Consider the following 20,300-nt stretch of genomic DNA (forward strand, 5'->3'; position numbering starts at 1 on the left):
CCTTTTTGCCCAAACTCATGTAAAAGCTGAACATAAAAATATAAAAGAGGAACAGGGCATTTAGTATGTCGAGGATTACTAATTCAAGATAACTCACTGTAACAGTGCTTGTTTTCCTTTTAAGAAGATGATAAACTGATTTGGTCACTTTAAAAATTTAGAAGCAGGAATGAAAAACTATTCAATAAGTATCAGTAATCTAGCAAAGCATTTTAATTTAAAAAAAAAAAAACACTTTAATATCGTGTTCCAGCTGGGAAAAAACGCAGAGACTTCTTCAGTAGAGCAGCCGTGTGAAAAGTCAAGGGGCAGACCAATAGGTGAATGGATAAACAAACTGTTTTGGGGCTACACAGTCGGCCCTCCGTATTTCCAGATTCTGTACCCGCAGGTTCTGCATCCGTGGATTCAACCAACTGTGGGATGAAAGGCCTGTGATGGCTGCATCCATACTGACCATTTTCAGACTTCTTTTCTTGTCATTATTCCCTAAACAATACAGTGTAGCAACCACTTATACAGCATTTACATTGTATTAGGTACTATAATAATCTAGAGATGATTTAGGGTATACAAGAAGATGTGCGTACATTCTATGCAAATACCAGGTCATTTTATATAATGGACTTGAGCATCCAAGGATTTTGGCATCCAAAGAGGAGGGGGATGTCCTGGAACCAATCTCCCCTAGATACCGGGGGACGACTGTACCCATAAATTGAACTAATTTCCACCAATAAAAAAGGTATGGTCTAATAGTACACACAAAAATAGGGATGAATTTCAGAAACATACTGAAAGAAAGAAGTCAGACACAAGAGTACATAGTATATAATACCATTCCTACAAAACTCCAGCAAATACAACTATAATCTCCAGTGATAAAAAGCACATCAGCATCTATCTGAGCCAGGGGTGGGAGGTAAGAAGAAGAAAGGAACCTTTCAGAGTGAAGGAAAGGTTCCACACACTGATTGTGATGATGGTTACCAAGGGCTATGTATTTTTCAAAACTCACTGAACTGTATCTTAAATTGTCTGCCTTTTATTGTATGTAAATTATGCCTCAGTAAAGTTGAACTTTTAAAAGTGAATGAGCAAGGTAAGATATATTAGGTGAGCAAGGAAGGAGGAAACAGAGGTCAACATATTGACAACTGGAAGCAAGAGACACTACAGAACAAGGAGATAGATGAGAGAGAACAAACAAGGGCAGGAGAAAGAGAAAAAGGAAAACACAGAGGCGAGAAACCCCAGGTGCTCCTGAGTGTGCTTTCTAAATCTCTCAACGCACTGCCTCCACCCCCACGAAGGGACCCAGCAGGAAATCACCACCATGTCTCCCCCGTCACCCAGGTTAGTCCTCCTAAATGGTCTCCTCACCCAAACCTCGCTCTTCTCCAAACTATGATGTTCTCAAATGCAAATCTGATCCCTGCATGTCCCAACTTAGAAGGCTTAACTAGCTCTCACACACCACAAACGGAGAGTCCACACTCCTTAGCCACGCCACAAATGTCATCTACCTCATCTCTCTACCCTTCCCTGCCCTGGCTGCACTGCTGTCCAGCCTGGTTCCAGCTCTCTAGTGTGCTTCTCCTGCCTCCACGGGTCTTTGCTCCTGCTGTTGCCTCTGCCTGAAATACCTCACTTCTGTTAGTTCCTCCCCATCCTTTGAGTTGACATTGCCTCCTCCAGGAAGTATTCCTTCAGCCCTCCAGTCTGAGTTAAGCAGCCACTGTAGGTGCTCCCAAAGCACTTTCTCTAGTACTTCTCTACTGCAGAAGTTATCACACGCTGTCTTGTACAGATCTGATTACTTATCAGGATTCTTTGTTCAACTGAAGTTCTCCAAGACAGACACAGCTTGCAGCCTGTTCACCACCTCTAGCATCTAGCATTCAACCGGTGTCCATAAATATTTTTTTGAGAAAAAGAAAAGAGGAGGAAGACAGCATCTCCGAGGGAAAACCAAAAGGAGGTTCAATCTCGGCAGTTATCACTGTCCTTTCCAAGTTCAGTGGCTGGCTACATACTTTTCTGAAATCTCATATAAATTATCTACACGTATTGTCAAATTCAAAATTTATCTTGTAACTACATGTTACTTCCATTTCACTGGATTCAAGAACTTTTAGAGAGAGAGAACTGTGGCCTTAGAAAATTCAGTAGTCATGTCTGAGTGTTCCTCTGTTCCCTACCTTCGCCCGCCCACCCCTCCATGCACGAGAGAACACACAGGGGCACCCAGTAAAGATATCCTTCAGGAATAAATGAGTTCCAGTCCTTCCTTCAGTTCTTCAGCCCAGAGGGTCCTCCCCAGGCCACCACCAGCGTAAACTATGTGTGAAGAAACTGCCAGAGCAGTACAATTGAACAAACTCACTGAGATTTGGCAAAAGAAAAACTCATCAGGCAAAACAGGTTTGCAACTCTTGCCTACCAGGACAAGGTGAGTAAATACACTTTGAAAAGCTATTAAGTATTATGAAAACACCGCAATGATTATTTGAAGGCCCATAAGGCAAAATGGCCATCTATCTTTTCAAGAAAAAATTATTTTCCTGATGATTTTTTTTCCTACCACTCTTTTTAATAGAATAATGGTATAATAAAAATCTGGTGCTCCAAAACACCGAAAAATACCTTACGGATTAACTGCTAGCAGGAGACTGTTTCTATCCCATTTGGAAATTCTTGGAATTTTTTTTTTAAGTGGAGGTTTTATCACAGCCGTTCTCAAATGGCTATCTCTTCAGCTTTCAATATATTGTGAAGCTCAAGTTTTTCAGGAGTCCAGAAATCATTTTGAAAATATGATTTCCAACATCAATTACATTCCATAGTATGTCTCAGACACAGAAGCTAAAGATACATTTAAATCATCTAAGTTTCTCCTCCCTATCTTTTTTTAATTTTTTGAGTTAATGATAGGTTACAATCTTGTGAAATTTGTATATTATTGTCTGTCAGTCGTGTTGTAGGTGCAACCCTTCACACTTTGTGCCCACCCCCCACGCCCCCTTTCCCCTGGTAGCCATTAATCTGTTCTCTTTGTCCACAGGTTTAAAGTCCTCATGTGAGTGGAGTCATACAGAGATCGTCCTTCTCTATCTGGCTTATTTCACTTAACATAATTCCCTCAAGGTCCATCCATGTTGTTGAAAATGGGACGATTTTTTCTGTTTTATGGCTGAGTAGTATCCCATTGAATATATATACCACATCTTCTTTATCCAATCATCTGTTGATGGGCACTTAGGTTGCTTCCACATCTTGGCGATTGTAAATAATACTGCAATAAACATTGGGGTGCATAGGACTTTTGGAATTGCTGACTTCAAGCTCTCTGGATAGATACCCAGTAGTGGAATAGCTGGATCATATGGTAGTTCTATTTTTAATTTTTTGAGGAATCTCCATACTGTTCTTCATAGTAGCTGCACCAGTTTGCATTCCCACCAGCAGTGTATGAGGGTTCCTTTTTCTCCACAACCTCTCCAACGTTTGTTACTATTTGTTTTAGTTATTTTTGTCATTCTAATGGGTGTAAGGTGATATCTTAGTGTAGTTTTGATTTGCATTTCCCTGATGCTCAGCGATGATGAACATCTTTTCGTGTGCCTATTGGCCATCCATATATCTTCTTTGGAGAAAAGTCTGTTCATGTCTCCTGCCCATTTTTTGATGAGGTTGTTTAATTTTTTGTTGTTGAGTTGTGTGAGTTCTTATATATTGTAGATATTAAGCCTTTGTCGGATATATTACTTGCAAATATTTTTTCCCAGTTAGTGGGGTGTTTTTTTGTTTCAATTCTGTTTTCATTTGCCTTGAAGAAGCTCTTTAGTCTGATGAAGTCCCATTTGTCTATTCTTTCTATTGTTTCCCTTCTCTGAGAAGGCATGGTGTCCGAAAAGATCCTTTTAATACTGATGTCAAAGAGTGTACCGCCTACATTTTCTTCTAGAAGCCTTATGGTTTCAGGTCTCAGCTTTAGGTCTTTGATCCATTTTGAGTTTATTTTGGTGAATGGTGAAAAAGAATGGTCAATTTTCATTCTTTTACATGTGCCTTTCCAGTTTTCTCAGCACCATTTGTTGAAAAGACTTTCTTTTCTCCATTGTATGCCCTCAGCTCCTTTGTTGAAGATTAGCTGTCCACAGATGTGTGGTTTTATTTCTGGGCTTTCAATTCTGTTCCATTGATCTGTGCACCTGTTTTTGTACCAGTACCATGCTGTTTTGATTACTATAGCTTTGTAGTAGGTTTTGAAGTCAGGGATTGTGATGCCTCCAGCTGTGTTCTTTTTTCTCAGGATTGCTTTAGCAATTCGGGATCTTTTGTTGCCTCATATGAATTTTAGGATTCTTTGTTCTATTTCTGTAAAGAACGTCATTGGGATTCTGATTGGGATGGCGTTGAATCTGTAGATTGCTTTAGGTAGAATGGACATTTTAACTATGTTTATTCTTCCAATCCATGTACATGAAATGTCTTTCCATCTCTTTATGTCATCATCCATTTCTTTCAGAAAAGCCTTGTAATTTTCATTGTATAAGTCTTTCACTTCCTTAGTTAAATTCACCCCAAGGTATTTTATTCTTTTTGTTGCGATTGTGAACGGTATTGTGTTCTTGAGTTCGTTTTCTGTTAGTTCGTTACTAGAGTATAGAAATGCTACTGATTTATGTAAATTGATTTTATACCCTGCAACTTTGCTGTAGTTGTTGATTACTTCTAAAAGTTTTCCAATGGATTCTTTGGGGTTTTCTATATATAAGATCATGTCGTCTGCAAACAGTTAGAGTTTCACTTCTTACCCCCCATTTGGATTCCTTTTATTCCTTTTTCTTGCCTGATTCCTCTGTCCAGGACCTCCAGAACTATGTTAAAGAAGAGTTGTGATAGAGGGCATCCTTGGCTCCTTCCTGTTCTCAGGGGGTGGTGCTCAGTTTTTGCCCACTGAGGATGATGTTGGCTGTGGGTTTGTCATATGGCCTTTATTATGTTGAGGTAGTTGCCTTCTAGCCCCACTTTGTTCAGAGTTTTTATCATAAATGGCTGTCGGATCTTGTCAAATGCATTCTCTGCATCTATTGAGATGATCATGTGGTTTTTATTTCTCAGTTTGTTGATGCGGTGTATCACGTTGATTGATTTGTGGATGCTGAACCATCCCTGTGTCCCTGGTATGAATCCCACTTGATCGTGATATATGATCCTTTTGATGAATTGCTGTATTCAGGTTGCCAAAATTTTGTTGAGAATTTTTGTATCTATGTTCATCAGTGATATTGTCCTGTAGTTCTCTTTTTTTGTGCTGTCTTTGTCAGGTTTTGGTATCAGTTGGCTTCATAGAATGTGTTAGGAAGTGTACCATCCTCCCTAATTTTTTGGAATAGCTTGAAAAGGAGAGGTATTAAATCCTCTCTGAAAGTTTGGTAGAATTCCCCAGAAAAGCCATCTGGTCCTGGGGTTTTATTCTTTGGGATGCTTTTGATGGCTGTTTCAATCTCTTTCCTTGTGACTGGTCTGTTCAAATTGTCTGCTTCTTCTTGAGTGAGCTTTGGGAGATTGTAGGAGTCCAAGAATTTATCCATTTCCTCTAGGTTATCCATTTTGCTGGCATATAGTTTTTCGTAGTATTCTCTTATAATCCGTTGTATTTCTGTGAAGTCTGTTGTTATTTCTTGTCTTTCATTTCTGATTTTGTTTATTTGAGCTTTCTCTCCTTTTTTCTTTGTAAGTCTGGCTAGGGGTTTGCCAATTGTATTTATCTTCTCAAAGAACCAGCTCTTTGTTTCACTGATCCTTTCTACTGCCTTTTTTGTTTCAATAGCATTTATTTCTGATCTGATTTTTATTATTTCTCTCCTTCTGCTGACTTTGGGCTTTGTTTGTTTTTCTTTCTCTAATTCAGTTAGGTGTAGTTTAAGATTGCTGATTTGGGATTTTTCTTGTTTGTTAAGGTGTGCCTGAATTGCAATGAATTTTCCTCTTAATACAGCTTTTGCTGCATCCCATATGAGCTGGTACGGCACGTTATAATTTTCATTTGTCTCCAGGTATTTTTTGATTTTGTCTTTAACTTCTTCAATGATCCATTGCTTGTTCAACAGCATATTGTTTAGTCTCCACATCCTTGTGCCTTTCTCAGCTTTTTTCTTGTAATTAATTTCTAGTTTTATAGCATTATGATCGGAGAAGATGCTTGTTATTATTTAAATTTTTTTAAATTTGTAGAGGCTTGCCTTGTTTCCTAACATATGGTCTATCCTTGAGAATGTTCCATGCGCGTTTGAGAAGAATGTGTATTCTGCTGTTTTTGGATGGAGTGTTCTATATATGTCTATTAAGTCCAACTGTTTTAGCTTTTCGTTCAGCTCCACTGTTTGTTGATTTTCTGTCTGGATGATCTGCCCATTGATGTGAGTGGGGTGTTGAGGTCTCCTACTATTATTGTCTTATTTTTGATATCTTCTTTTAGGTTTGTTAATAGTTGCTTTATGCACTTTGGTGCTCCTGTTTTGGGTGCATAAATATTTATAAGCATTATTTCTTCTTGATGAAGTGTCCCTTTGATCATTATATATTGGCCCTCTATGCCTCTCTTTCCCTGCCTTATCTTGAAGTCTGTTTTGTCTGATATAAGTATTGCGACACCTGCTTTCTTTTGTTTGCTATTAGCTTGGAGTATTGTCTTCCACACCTTCACTCTGAGCCTGTGTTTGTCCTTGGAGCTGAGGTGTGTTTCCTGGAGGTAACAAATTGTTGGATCTTGTTCTTTAATCCATTTTGCCACTCTGTGTCTTTTTATTGGAGAGTTCAATCCATTTACATTGAGGGTGAGTATTGATGCATGAGGGCTTCATGCTGTCATTCTGTTGCTCATTTTCCGGTTTTCCTGTGTTTCCTTTGTTTCTCATCCTGTATGTTTTAGCCTACTCATTGACTTCTGCAATTTCTTATACTAGGTTTCTTAGATTTTTCCTTATCTATGTTTTGTGTCTCTCTTCTGTTTTTCAGTTTGGTGGCTACCCTGAAGTTTGTATTCAGAATCTCGTGTATAACATACTCCATTTTCTGGTAGTCTCTTACTTCCTTAGCCTAGACTGTTTCAGTCCCTTTCTTCCTCCCCTCCTAAATTATTATTTTCATCTCTTATTCCAACTTGTGTTGTGAGTTTGTGGTTAGAGTGATAAGATTGTCTTTGCTTTGGTGATTTCCTTCCCTTTATCCTAATGCTATAGTTGAATATTTGCTATCCCATTCAGATTCTATCTATTTGTCTCCCTACTCTGTGTTTGGTGACCCCTTACTCTCTTTTTTCCCTTTTTCAGGTATGAGAGCCTTCTTGAGGATTTCTTGTAGTGGAGGTTGTGTGACTACGAAGTCCCTTAGCTTTTGTTTGTCTGGAAAAGATTTAATTTCTCCCTCATATCTGAAGGATATTTTTGGTGGATACAGTACTCTTGGCTGAAGATTTTTATCCATTAAAGTTTTTAATATGTCACTCCAATCTCTCCTAGCTTGTAAGGTTTCTGTAGAGAAATCCCCTGAAACTCTGACAGGGGTTCATTTGTAGGTTATTTTCTTCTTCCTTGCTGCCCTGAGTATTCTTTCTTTGTCCTTCATTTTTGCCATTTTTACTACTATGTGCCTTGCAGTACGTCTTTCTACATTGACAAATCTAGGAGATCTGAAAGCTTCCTCCACACACATTTCTCTCTCAATCCCTAGATTTGGGAAGTTTTCTTCTATTATTTCATTGAGCACACTTTCTGAGCCATTTTCCTTTTCCACGCCCTCAGGAATTCCAATGATTCTTAAGTTGAATTTTCTCATTGAGTCAGCTATTTCTCTGAGATTTTCTTCAGTTTTTTTAATTCTTAGTTCTCTTTCTTCCTCTGTCTGGAGCCATTCAGCCTGTCTATCTTCAATTATGCCAATTTGTTCCTCTATGGTGTCTACACGGGCATTCAGGGAAACCGTATTCTGTTTTATCTGATCCACTGTATTTTTCATCTCTAGTATTTCTAATTGATTCTTCTTTATAATTTCGATCTCTTTTGTGAAGTAACTCCAGAACTCGTTGACTTGTTTCTCTATATTTCCCTTTACCTCAATGAATATTTTGAGGATAGCTATTTTGAACTCCTTTTCACTTAGTTTACCCATTTCCAAGCCCTCAGGACCTACTTCTGTATTTTTATTGTTTTCCTTTTGGACTGGAGCTTTTATAAATTGCTGGACGGTAGAGGAGCGGTTTTTGCACATGATGTTATTATTCAGCTGCAGTTACAGCCTATCGCCACTAGATGCGGGTCGAGAGGCTTGTTTTCTGAGACCCGCGCCTTCAGCCAAGATGGCTGCGCCCAGCGTGGGTTGGGGGAGGAGGGGCACTTTCACTCACGCCCACCGGTATTGGATCAGCTCTCAGTTCCTGGTCTCCCAGGGCCCTGGCTTGCTGGGGCTCCCCCATGCGAAAGGTTTCCCGTTACAGGGTTTCGCTGCACAGGCGTGGGAGTCCTGGACGATCCCCAGACACACGGCCCCTCCCCCGTGGCAGCGATCCCAGTCTCTAGGGGCAGGAGCGAAGTTCTCTCCTACCCCGTTGCAGCTCCTCCGAGGGCGGTTCCAGCCTCTCTGCCTTCCGTCGTTTGGCTGCTGTGGGTCTCTATTTCTGTTATTAGGATTGCTTTTTTGGTTGGAAAGCAGCTGCTCTTTTTAGTTGTAATTTGGAGGGGAGAGAGTCCTGGGTGAGCTCATGACGCCATGTTGCTGACGTCCCAATCTCTGTTCTCTCCTCCCTATCTTGAAGGTCATCTAAAATTCATTGCAATTCACACTGTCTTGAAATTACTGTTCATGTATCTTAAATAATGAATTATATAATCATCAGTTCATTGTAAACAGAACTTAATAAAAATTACTAGTGCTATCTCATTTTTATTATAATACCTTACACATTGTTTCTACAATGATTTCTAAGTTGAAATAATGAATTTAACTTTAGTTTACACACATATATATAAAACAAATGAAAACTCCACTATTTTTAAACTTTTTATATAATAATTATACGGCAACTGATTGGAAAAGCAATTTTGTGTGAAATTCAGACTGGAGGATTAAAACCTTTGTGTGCTGAAACTCAAGTATGTACTCAAACTGAGTTCACAGATTATTTCTGAGGGACGAGAAGTGGTAAAGGAGGCAAGAAACCTAAGATAAACTGAAACAAGAACAAGCGAATGCTCATTTTAAAGTCACCAATTCCCAAAGATTATTAGCTGTTTTTCCAAGACAAAAGTGAGGAAGTTAGGGAGTCAGGACTAAATAGTTAGAGTTACCTATACATTTTGCTGCTCTAATAGATTTTCTTTTTGTTTTGATCATTATGACAGCAAATAAATAATGTGAAGACAGAAATACGTGGGGAAGAGGCAGGAGAGGGAGAGGGAGAGAGAAAAGGTGCTGATGGAAAAGAGCAAACAATACGGCAGAGTACAGCCCCATCTCCTCAAGGCCTCCTAGGAGCTCACTTTATCACTGTGCTTCCTTGTGACTCATCACCAACTAAGGAGGGGAGGGGAGAAGACAGATGGGCAGATTTCTGTGCTCTAAGCTTTTCAAATTTCCCCTATCACTTATGCAATTAAGGAACAACCAGGGAGGGCAGACTCATTCTGCATCAGTGTGGTACAGAAAATTCTAAGATGGCCACCCAAATTCCCACCCCCAGTATAATGCCCTCCCCTTGAGTGTGGGCGGGACTATGAATATGATGGCCTCACTCCCTGGTTTAGTTTGTTATATGACAAATGTGAAGAAATTTTGCAGCTATAATTAAGATCCCAAAACAGCTGATGGAGGATTACTCAAATGGGAGCTATTCTGAGTGTACCTGGCTTCATCTGATGGGCCCTTAAAAGGACCAGCCCCTTCCTGAAAGAGGACATTTGAAGTGTGAGAGGAATTCTCCAACTGACCTTGAAAAAGTAAGCTGCCATGTTGTAAGAGGATGGGGTTCTCTGGCAAGGACCTCAGGGCGGCTCCTTGGAACTGAGAGTGGTCTCCATCCAACTGTCCAGCATTAGTAAGAACACAGGACCTCAGCCACGCAGCCAGAGGAAATGAATCCTGACAACCGTGAGCTTGGAAGAAGACAGGAGCCTCAGAGAAGATCACACCCCTGGCCAACTCTGATTTCAGCCTAGTGACAGCCCGAGCTGAGAACTCAGCTAACCCACACCCAGAGTCTTGACCAACAGAAACAGTAAACGTGTGTCGTTTTAAGTCACCAAGTTTCTAGCAATTTCTTAAATGGCAAAACTAATACAATAACCATCCCTTACTCAAAAAAAGTGGAAAATCCTGGGCAGTCTAGCATTTGAGTTCTTCATACAATCCCTACTTGCCTTTCCAGACTTATTTCCTCACTTTCTCTCCTCATCTGCCCACCCAGAGAGCCCTCTTTCACACTCACGAGACAAGCACGCTTGTGGACTACTCACCAAACCCAAACGCCAAATGATACACCTGACCTCTCTTTCCTCCTCATCTCACTTTGGCAAAGAAGGGATAAAATGTCCCTTCAGCCTGAAATGTCCTTCCTGCATTATCAGCACTCATCCCATGTTCTCTTTGCTGAAATCCTACTTTTCTATTAAGAATAATCTCAAACATAACTCCTTTAAGAATTCTACCAGTGGAAATTACCTAGTGCTGCCTACACTTGTGTTCCCATAGCACTTTTATTCTTCTAACGGTTACCACATTCTGCTTTAGAGCAGAGTTCATTGTACATGTACCTTACACGTTGACAATGTTTGAGAGTAAGCTACTTTTGGACTAAGATCATATCATTTCAATCTCAGTGCCCTGCACGTGGTATACATTCAGTAACGTTTGTTTGTTGCATGCCTAAATGAACAAACAAAGGAAAGAACAATCCAAGGGAACTTCGACAGGCCAACTCTGTCATTCCACATGTAGTTTCAAAACAAGAGGCTGGCACAGATCCGGGGACCGATGAAGGGCAGTACTGAGGGTTAACGTGATATGACCATGCTGGCGTCCAGCACCATGCAGTTACTTTTAAATATGCAGAAGAAATAAAATATCTTTTTTCCTTTTGATGCTACAAGCTAGTAAAAATTCTAGTACAAAAACACTTCTACTTGTAACATATTTTCCTTTGTATTTGTCTTTATCTGAATTCGCTTGTCCCCTTTAAGCCTCGTCCCTTAATTCATGCTTACAGTGCCCTCCACAAAAGCGGCTTACACAACCCCCCCTGCTTTCTCAGGAGTACCACGTCCACACAACCAGACACCATGGTTGTTAACATTCGCTGAAGCCACTCTTCACATCTACAAATAAATCCCTAGGATGAGGGAAGTCCCATCCTTGCCCCTCACACTCTGCATGATGGATTCCCATGGCCTAGTTCACAGGCACCTTAGACGGCCTGGGAGGTGGGGGGCAAGATTTCAGGAAAAGGGCAAGACTTCACCACTGTTTTGCTGTAGTTTATTGCTTGGTATTTTGCCATAACATTCCGAAAGGTTTATGTTTCAGAAGGGCAAGGATTTTATCAGTGGTTTTATAAAAAGGGTTAAGAAATTACTGCCTTACAGACAGAAACAGGGTCCCCTTCAGGCCTGGACTCTTGTAGAAAATAGGAAAATAAGAGCAGTAACAGATACTGGCAGCACTAAAAGATGACAGCTAAAATAAAAGGAGATAGGAAAATTCTAAAAGCCAGATAGGGAAGCTCTAACGGTAAAGCAATCTGGAGCCATGTAACACAGGAGTCCCAGTGCATGAAGCTTAACAGGCATGCAAGACATCTCTGTGTCGGGGTACAACTGGTCTTCAAACTGTCTCTCCTGAGACAGCCCCTTAAGTGCCCTCTTACTCCGTAAGTACCTTAGGAATCAGATACTTCTATTTCGTCTCATGCTATGTTTATTTTTTAACCTGGTCTCATCCCCACCATGAAATTAAATCTCTCTGAGAGCAAAGGTCACATCCTCCTTGCTTTAGCATCCTAGGAAACTGTGACCATAGTAAGTCATCAAAACTACTACTTAAATGAATGTTCACTCTGTTATTGAAGGTAAAACACTGGCTATAAACATACAATGTAATTCTTTAACACATAAAGTTAGCAATTACTTGAACACTGACTGCCATGAAAGAGGAAGAAATATTTTAAACTTGTTATAATATAAACTTTTTAGAACATTATTTTGCTTATGAATGAATAAGTAGAATACATTTTCCCTTGGGTTAAATGGGATTTTTGTGAACTTTTCTGAATTTTCATTACATCAATACTATAAACTCAAGAGCATACAATCTTTTATCATGGAATTTTTATTTTCAGGTCTACAAAAAATATAAAACATAGTAGAATGAATACCTCTACAAATTTTACTAATATTCATTAAATGTTAACGTTAAGCCACTTTGTTCTCTCCCTATGGGCGTATGCGATCACACACACAGTCTCTCTCCCCTACACCTCAGCTGTCAGGTTTCACTGAGCCATTCAGAAGTGAGTTACAGATATCATAACACTTGATCCTAAATATTTTATCCCAGCAGACATGTCTTATGAAAGAAGCGATTCTCTTAACTAAGCATAATACTATATTACACCTAAGGAAAAAAACAATTTCATAACGACAGCAATCACCCAAAGATAAACTGTTTTCCTATACTTTACTACATAAAAATAATTTCTAAATTGTTGCCAAGAAGAAAATAATACTATAAATATAGATATAATAAAAAACAAATCTTTAGGATTTTTTTAAACGGTGTTTAATGTAAAGCAGTATGTTTTATAAAATATACTAAAACGATTTAAAATTTCCTATGAAAATATGTTACTTATTTCTTAAAGTTAGTCCTTTTTTCCCCCTAAAGATATAACTAAACTTAATTTTACGGACATTATAAATATCATTCTCAACAGTGTCCATTTTTATCAATCTTTCAAAAGATTTCCTCTCCTACATCCACTGTAAATGTACCCAAACTCTACACATAGGATATCTTTGCTCCAGAAAAGACAGTAATGATACTTTAAACATTTTTTAACGAAATTTATTTTCATGGTCAAAGACAATATATTAAAATATCCTTACTTTGTTAGTATTTGATTGAGTTTTTTAGTATATTGCTCCTCCATATGGACTGAAAAGGAAACCCCAGTTTGCATGCAAAATGAAATGAAATGATTGTCTCTAAACTGCTCGACAGGACTAGCCACAAGATTAGCTGATTTATAGCTTATCAATCTAGGAATCAAAGGCCAAAAAAAATGACTGCGACAACACAGCCAGTTAGCTTTAAACAGTAAGTAACTGGGATGGGAAAATTTAATCAGAAAGCAAAACTAAAAGAAACAGTGATAAAACATATTTGAACACATAGCAAAGGTCTCAACTATTACGTACCAAAATGCTTCAGAATAACCAACTAAAATGCCATGTTTTAATCCACTTATTCTGGGCAGATCCACCAAAGCCCTGAAGGGAAGATAAATCTGACATTTCTTCTTTTTCATTCATCTCCACAATCTAGTAAAACCATTTTCTCTCTCCCCTTTTCTCAATTAGTGGCTTTATTTTTTTGCAAATTTCATAAAATTAATTTAATCAAATGCCATTTAAGAAGTTATTAGACTCTTACTTAGAATATACTCAATATTATCAAGAGATCTGCTTTCTGAGAGCTTATTAACATCATGCGACAAAAATTCCAAAATTCAAATTTTGAAAAGTATGTAACTAGTATATTTTTACAAGGAATACATTAAGTTGTACTGTATGTTAAAAGTTTGAATCTATTCAACAAACATCATCAATTGGTGATAGAGATGAAGGTTTTACTTACGTTTGCAATAGCTATAGCATTTTTATCATAGTATTTCTTCTTTTCGTATTTGTCTCTGATGAAAAACTCCACTGCTCTGAAAACAGATAACTTAAGGAAAAGCATGAGTTCCATAACAGGTACACCCCCTGTACTCATCCTCTCCACAGAGCCAGACTCCAAATTCCATTTTCCTACTCCTCAGTCTGTGCTTTCTTCCCACACTCCTTTTGTGACTAAATTCTGTAACTTACTTTTTTCTCTGTCAAAATAAAGTATCGTTCAAGAAATTTTCCCCATTCAACAAAACCACTCAACCCAGTTCTAGAAAGAAAAGTAACCACACTCCTCAAACTGCATCACACTCCTCAGCCCTCACCCCCAACCAAACTCTAAATTTAACCAAGGTTCATTTCAGACTTTCAATATAAGAAAAGCAGCTAATACCCACTGGCAGTCCCCACCCAGCAACGTGCATATTATCATTTCCACATCCACGAGGAACAATGGTCACTTGGAAAGATTAGACAGTTGTGATTTCAATACTTATGTTCTGTCCCAACGTGCAGGGCTGCCTCTGGCTATATCATGAGGAATCGCTGTGTATTAGAAGAATGGCAACCAATTTTTTTCTGGCAAAGCTGAGGAATGGAGAAGTCAAGATGCTAAAACCAAGGCTGGCACCATTTAATTTTTTTGAAGTTGGCTGGATGAGCTTTTATCCATTGATAGAGTGAGCCACTTCTAGTGGAATTCGAGAATTCTGAGTTGTCTGATAGAGACGACTCCGCTTACCACTCAGCATCTGCTTTAGCACATTCCACTGAAATGGGAATTCTTCCATCAGGGATTCTGAACCTGTTTACATCACGAATCGCTCTGTCAGCCAGATCAAGCCTGTGGACTCCCTTCTGGGATAGTGCTTTTTAAAGCATAAAACATAGGGCTGGCCCTGTGGCACAGTGGTTAAGTTCATGTGCTCCACTTCAGCAGCCTGGGGTTCGGATCCTGGGTGCGGACCTACACACCACTCATCAAGCCATTCTGTGGTGGCGTCCCACATATGAAGTAGAGGAAGATGGGCACAGGTGTTAGCTCAGGGCCAGTCTTCCCCAGGAGAAAGAGGAGGGCTGGTGGTGGACGTTAGCTCAGGGCTCATCTTCCTCAAAAAAAAGTAATAAATAAAGCATAAAATAAAATCCATAGAATTACAAAAGAAATGAATTACAATGAAACACAATCTCTGAGTGAATAACAAGTTAAGACATCCTTCTATTCAAAAGAAGTGACCTGCAGCAGCAAAACAATACACTTATCAGAAGTTACAAAAGCCTTTTACATTGACAGTTGAGTCAACAGGTCACAGAAAGAGCTGGCGGGCCACCACACCCTGGACACTCAAGAGCTGGGCACTACGAAAGCTCACAGAGCAGGCCAGGGAAGGCAAGTAGGACAGGAAATCTAAACGTCCAGGTTATGAAGTAAGCTGAACGACTGAAGGCCATTTTTAAAGTCACTTTTCTGCAAGCTGAGTATGTGGAAGGTACTTTAGATTATCTCTTTTTCTCCTCTTGACAACCTATAACGTAGGTGCCATTTCACGACTAAAACTAAGGCATAGAAAGTTTAAGTTCTTCGATTCTACAACACAAGGGAGAGCTGTGATTCAAAACTAGGAATGTCTGACATTTGCCTTTTCAGAATGTTATCGGTCATCACAAGTTCCTTTGTGAATCAATTTATTTCCACTCATGATAATAAATGCTTCAAAAACCAGAGAAGAATGTCAAATGTGGAGGGTGCCTTTGCTTTCAAGGTAGCCTTGGAGACTATAAGGCTGCTTATTTAGGGACATGAATATTTAGATACTTATGTGCTTATTGAGTTATTTTGGCAGCCAACTCAATATCAAAAAATTATCACAAATATGCCAAGATTTTCATAAAATGCAATAAAACGTTATTTTATTCAAAATATTTCACAAATTAGCTAAATGCTAAATTTGCTCATAACTGTAAATCCAATTTCAATATTACATTTTCCTAATAGGAAATAATGACACAAAAAAGCTGGCCCTTTGGAGGAGGTGTATGAATGTGGATGATTCAAGCAATTTTCTTTATAGTGACAACTATTTACCTCCGTGAAAGGGAAGAGAAAAAATATTTTATATTTACTGTTTTTAAAAACTGTATAAAAATATTATATAACATAATATGTATATAATTTTTTAACTAAAGAATATTTTTAGAAATCTAAATTCTTAAAGTATAATTTTTATATTTAAATATCTGAGAGGAGAATAACACTGATATTTTTCCTGCTTAAAAACAGAAACAACAGGGAGGCTGGCCCCGTGGCTGAGTGGTTGGGTTCGCGCGCTCCGCTGCAGGCAGCCCGGTGTTTCGTTGGTTCAGGTCCTGGGCGCGGACGTGGCGCTGCTCGTCGGACCATGCTGGGGTGGCGTCTCACATGCCACAACTAGAAGGACCCACAACGAAGAATATACAACTATGTACCGGGGGGCTTTGGGGAGAAAAAGGAAAAAAATAAAATCTTTAAAAATAAAAAAAATAAATAAAAAATAAAAAAAAAAAAACAGAAACAACAGTTTATTTTGGATCTTGTGTAGTGTACTACATATTAAAGCTTGAAAAGATTTCACTATTCTCATTTATGAAATGCTTATAACAAAGAAAAGATCACTGTTTATCACCAAAAAACTACTACTAGAAAACTCAGTAAGGTTAGAAATACAGTATATATTTTAACAACCAATAATAAAAGTAAAATATTGAAATTATGATGGTTTATAAATACTGAATTTGAAAAAGGCAAACATTTTAAGTATATAATCTTTTGGACTGAAAAACAATAGTAACATCTGGTGAAATGATATGTTGCTGTGTATTTTCAGACATAGATCTATCAGTGAAATCTTAATTTACGCTTAACGCATTTTATATAAGTAATTCAAATGTTTCTGCTTATGATAAGAAACGCTCTCAGAAATTATCTAGAAGTAAGCAATTTAAAAAAATTATATGAGACGAAAATTGATCTGTTTTTCAAGGATATAAAAAATACAATAAAATAAAACAAAGAATTAGGGCAGGAGAACTTACTTGTTAATTATTAACATAAACATAACCTTTTAAAAAGCAATCAAAGCACAGCACAAAGTGAACCTTTAAAATTCCACACAAGTCGCCTGAGGAAGGGCTGTGGTTTAGGGAGCATGCGATGTCCTTGGTTGCTCTCAGTTCCTACATGCCTCTTAAGAACGTACCATGCACTCCTTATATATTTTTGTACAAGGTCCCAAATGCAAGCCAGTATTTCACTGCTAACTCACTCAAAGAAACAATGATTTATTCCAGGGTCAGTATATTTTTCTTAAAGGGCCAGAGAGTATCTGAGGCTTGCAGGACAGTTGGTCTATGTGGCGACTACTCAACTCTGCCTTTGCAGCTCCCAAGCAGCCAGAGAAAATTCGAAAGTGAAGGAGCATGGCTGTGTTCCAATAAAACTCTACCAAAACGAGAGCTGGGTCACGGGTTTGAAGTTACAGATTTCTGAATTCTGTTCCAACACTCGATGGCAAAGACAGCTAAGTCGGATTTATAGAGGGTCTCTGTGTCTGCAAACTGTCATTATGATAATTCAAGGACTTTTCAAGGGAAATTCTGACAATAATTTTCCATTATATGTTGACTGTAATGCCAATTCGCAAAGAAGATGGTCTCCAACGTACACTGCCATTGTGGTACCAGGAGGCACTTGTTATTTAACTGGCAGACAGTGTGACCTTGAGGTTAGCTAAGGTACTGAGCCCATGTCTAGATGCAGAAGAAAGAGAATAGCTCATGTCTCAAAGCTGTTGAGAGTTTTGGGGATAACATACAGAAAGCACTTAGCACAGTACCTAACAAACAGTAAGCATTCAATAAATGAAGCTAGCTTTTGTGTTTATATATAACTTTGTATCTCAGTTTCTCATCTGTAAAACAGAGATGACGCTAAGACATTTCACAGCGTTACTGTTAAGAATTCAATCAGCTGCTGTGTAAAGAACTAAGCACAGTGCATGGCACATAATGCGTGTGATTAATTTCTAGCTCTTATTATTAATAAACCTATTTTGATAGGCAAATCTTTTAAACCAGAGGACTCACTGTAGGGAGGAGACGGACAGCAGCTACTGCGTGAAGGGCTAAGATGGCTCACACATCATTGAGTTTAAACAGGTGAGCGAATGAGGAACAACAATAAAAGAACCAACAAATTTGGAGACCAGGAAATATTCAACTTCATTTTCCAGTCTCCAGGTGTCATTTGAGACATAAGGACTTAGTTATACGGAGAGAGATCGATAATATGACCAAAAATAAATTAGAAATAGAACAATAATATTTTCAGAGAACCAAGGCAAGGAATATATTAATTCAATTCAAGTTTAAGTGGTTGATTTGGGATTTAGTAAACAAACAACAAAATACCCCAGAATCTTTCCCATGCCTATAGTTAAAATCCTTCAGTACAGTACCCTTAATTGTGCCTGTCCTCAAAAGTAATAAATGGTACTATATAAGCCCAGAAAAATTTTAACATTACTATGTCTTTCATCTTTTAACATGTATTTTAAGATGCTTTCCTTTCTTTAAAGATACCACTTAAAAGACAATTCAACTAATATCTACTCCCAAGAGCACAATCTTTCAGTTCCAGACAAATACAACTGACAGTAGTAAAACTTCCAAAAGCTGAGAGAAGAACTCGTGATCGGCTTTGGCACACAAGAGAGCTCATGGAACCAAGGGACCCCACAGCACACCGCGCAACGACGCTCAGTCAGTGATGGACCCCATATACGATGGAGTGACGCAAGACTGGGAAATCTTTAGTAAGACGAAATATCCTAATATTGAAAGCCTTAGTGTACAGCCTTGTCATTTGTCCTGCACTAGAACATGCAACCTATAATTAACCACATCTCACATGAGAAATTACACTTTCACAGCAGCTTCTGCATAACCTGTATAAATTGTAAAGCTTTAAAAAGTGACCCATTGTTAAGAACGCAGTGAGGTCCCATACTATGTGAGTTACACTCAGTTCGGTTCACTTGCCTCTAGGGATGAGATGACTACATATAAACCAATAAAAGGGCAGAGATGTTAGGCTTTTCAAAGAGCACTGAGCATTAGAGTGACTCAGGAAAGAAAGAAAAAGGGGACTGGTTTTCTTACTAGTCTCTCTAATAAAACATCCAAGTCACAGTGTTTCATAATTAAACAGAGGGATAAAAGTGATGTGGCTATAATAACAAAGGCAAAAAAATTTTTAAGGAAACAGTATTATATTAGATAAAGAGGCTGGTCGTATGGTCCAAGAGACATCATCTTATACTCTTATTATTAGTAATCACATATCTCAAATTTGTTTAGACAAAATCCCTCTTAGAGTAGTTTCTGACAACCACTAGATTACGTTTTTGTGAACAGTAAGAGGTCAGCACCTCATATAAATATGAGCATGATTTGTAAATGCTTTAGAAGTAGTAACATTCAGTTTGACAAATCAAAATAAGCATGCTTGAGCTAACAGTAGCAGAAATACGCGTAACCTAAAAGGCTGACACGAGTCACACCAGGGACTCAAAAGCCGAAATCTTCACCTACACCTTATGACCTAGCTGCAAAGAGTGCCAAGGTAGAAGCTTATCTATTGTTCAAGGCCATCAAGTCTCATATGTGGCAACACTGATTTTACTCAGACTATCACCATTAAATAATATCAAGTGCCCCATACTGGAGGGAAGTCTGGAGGCTGGGGAAGTCTCAACAGCTCTCTGAGCATCCTGCCCTCTCCCCTGCCAAAAATGAAAACATTAGGCTCTATCTCACTGAGTTATTTTGAGACTTAAAAAAGATAATGTACATAAAGTGCCAAGCTCAGTGCTTGGCACAGAGCAAACCCTTATTAAGCAGTAAAGCCACTGCAGCTGTTGTTTCCATTATATCTTCACTGTGTCAAAGATCAAGGATTGACTGATACCAGACACTAATCAATTTACTGTAAAAATCTCATCTCTCCTGAAATTTTTAGATAAGGACGAACCACTCAAAAACATAGCAAAAATATCAACATTAATAACTCTACCTCATTAATCCTTAACGTCTATGAGGGTCAAAATAAAACTGATGGTAATTACTTAAGAAATAGTATTCCTACCAACACATTCAAAATGGTGCGTAGGGAGGCTCCATATAAGAAGACACCAGGAAGCTATACTGTCCTTCCCTGAATGTCTTCAAGGCTTATTCAAAACAACATGGAATCATGGTGAAGGATTAAAAAACTTGGAAGCTGCTTTCATCCACAAGGTACCACATCACAGATACTACCAA

The 20,300-nt window shown here is 38.5% G+C and overlaps 1 protein-coding gene across 8 annotated transcripts in view; it reads right to left on the reverse strand.

The window, feature by feature from the left end:
- SMAP1 (small ArfGAP 1) overlaps positions 1–20,300 on the reverse strand; it is a 161,699-nt gene that overhangs the window by 71,970 nt on the left and 69,429 nt on the right. For all 8 annotated transcript variants that reach the window (XM_044776978.2, XM_044776980.2, XM_044776979.2 and 5 more), the window contains one exon: positions 13,912–13,987. In XM_044776978.2, coding sequence (XP_044632913.1) covers positions 13,912–13,987 — 76 coding nt within the window. The remainder of the gene's footprint in view (positions 1–13,911; positions 13,988–20,300) is intronic.

This window comes from Equus asinus, chromosome 8 (assembly GCF_041296235.1).
Source record: "Equus asinus isolate D_3611 breed Donkey chromosome 8, EquAss-T2T_v2, whole genome shotgun sequence".
NCBI classification, from domain to species: domain Eukaryota; kingdom Metazoa; phylum Chordata; class Mammalia; order Perissodactyla; family Equidae; genus Equus; species Equus asinus.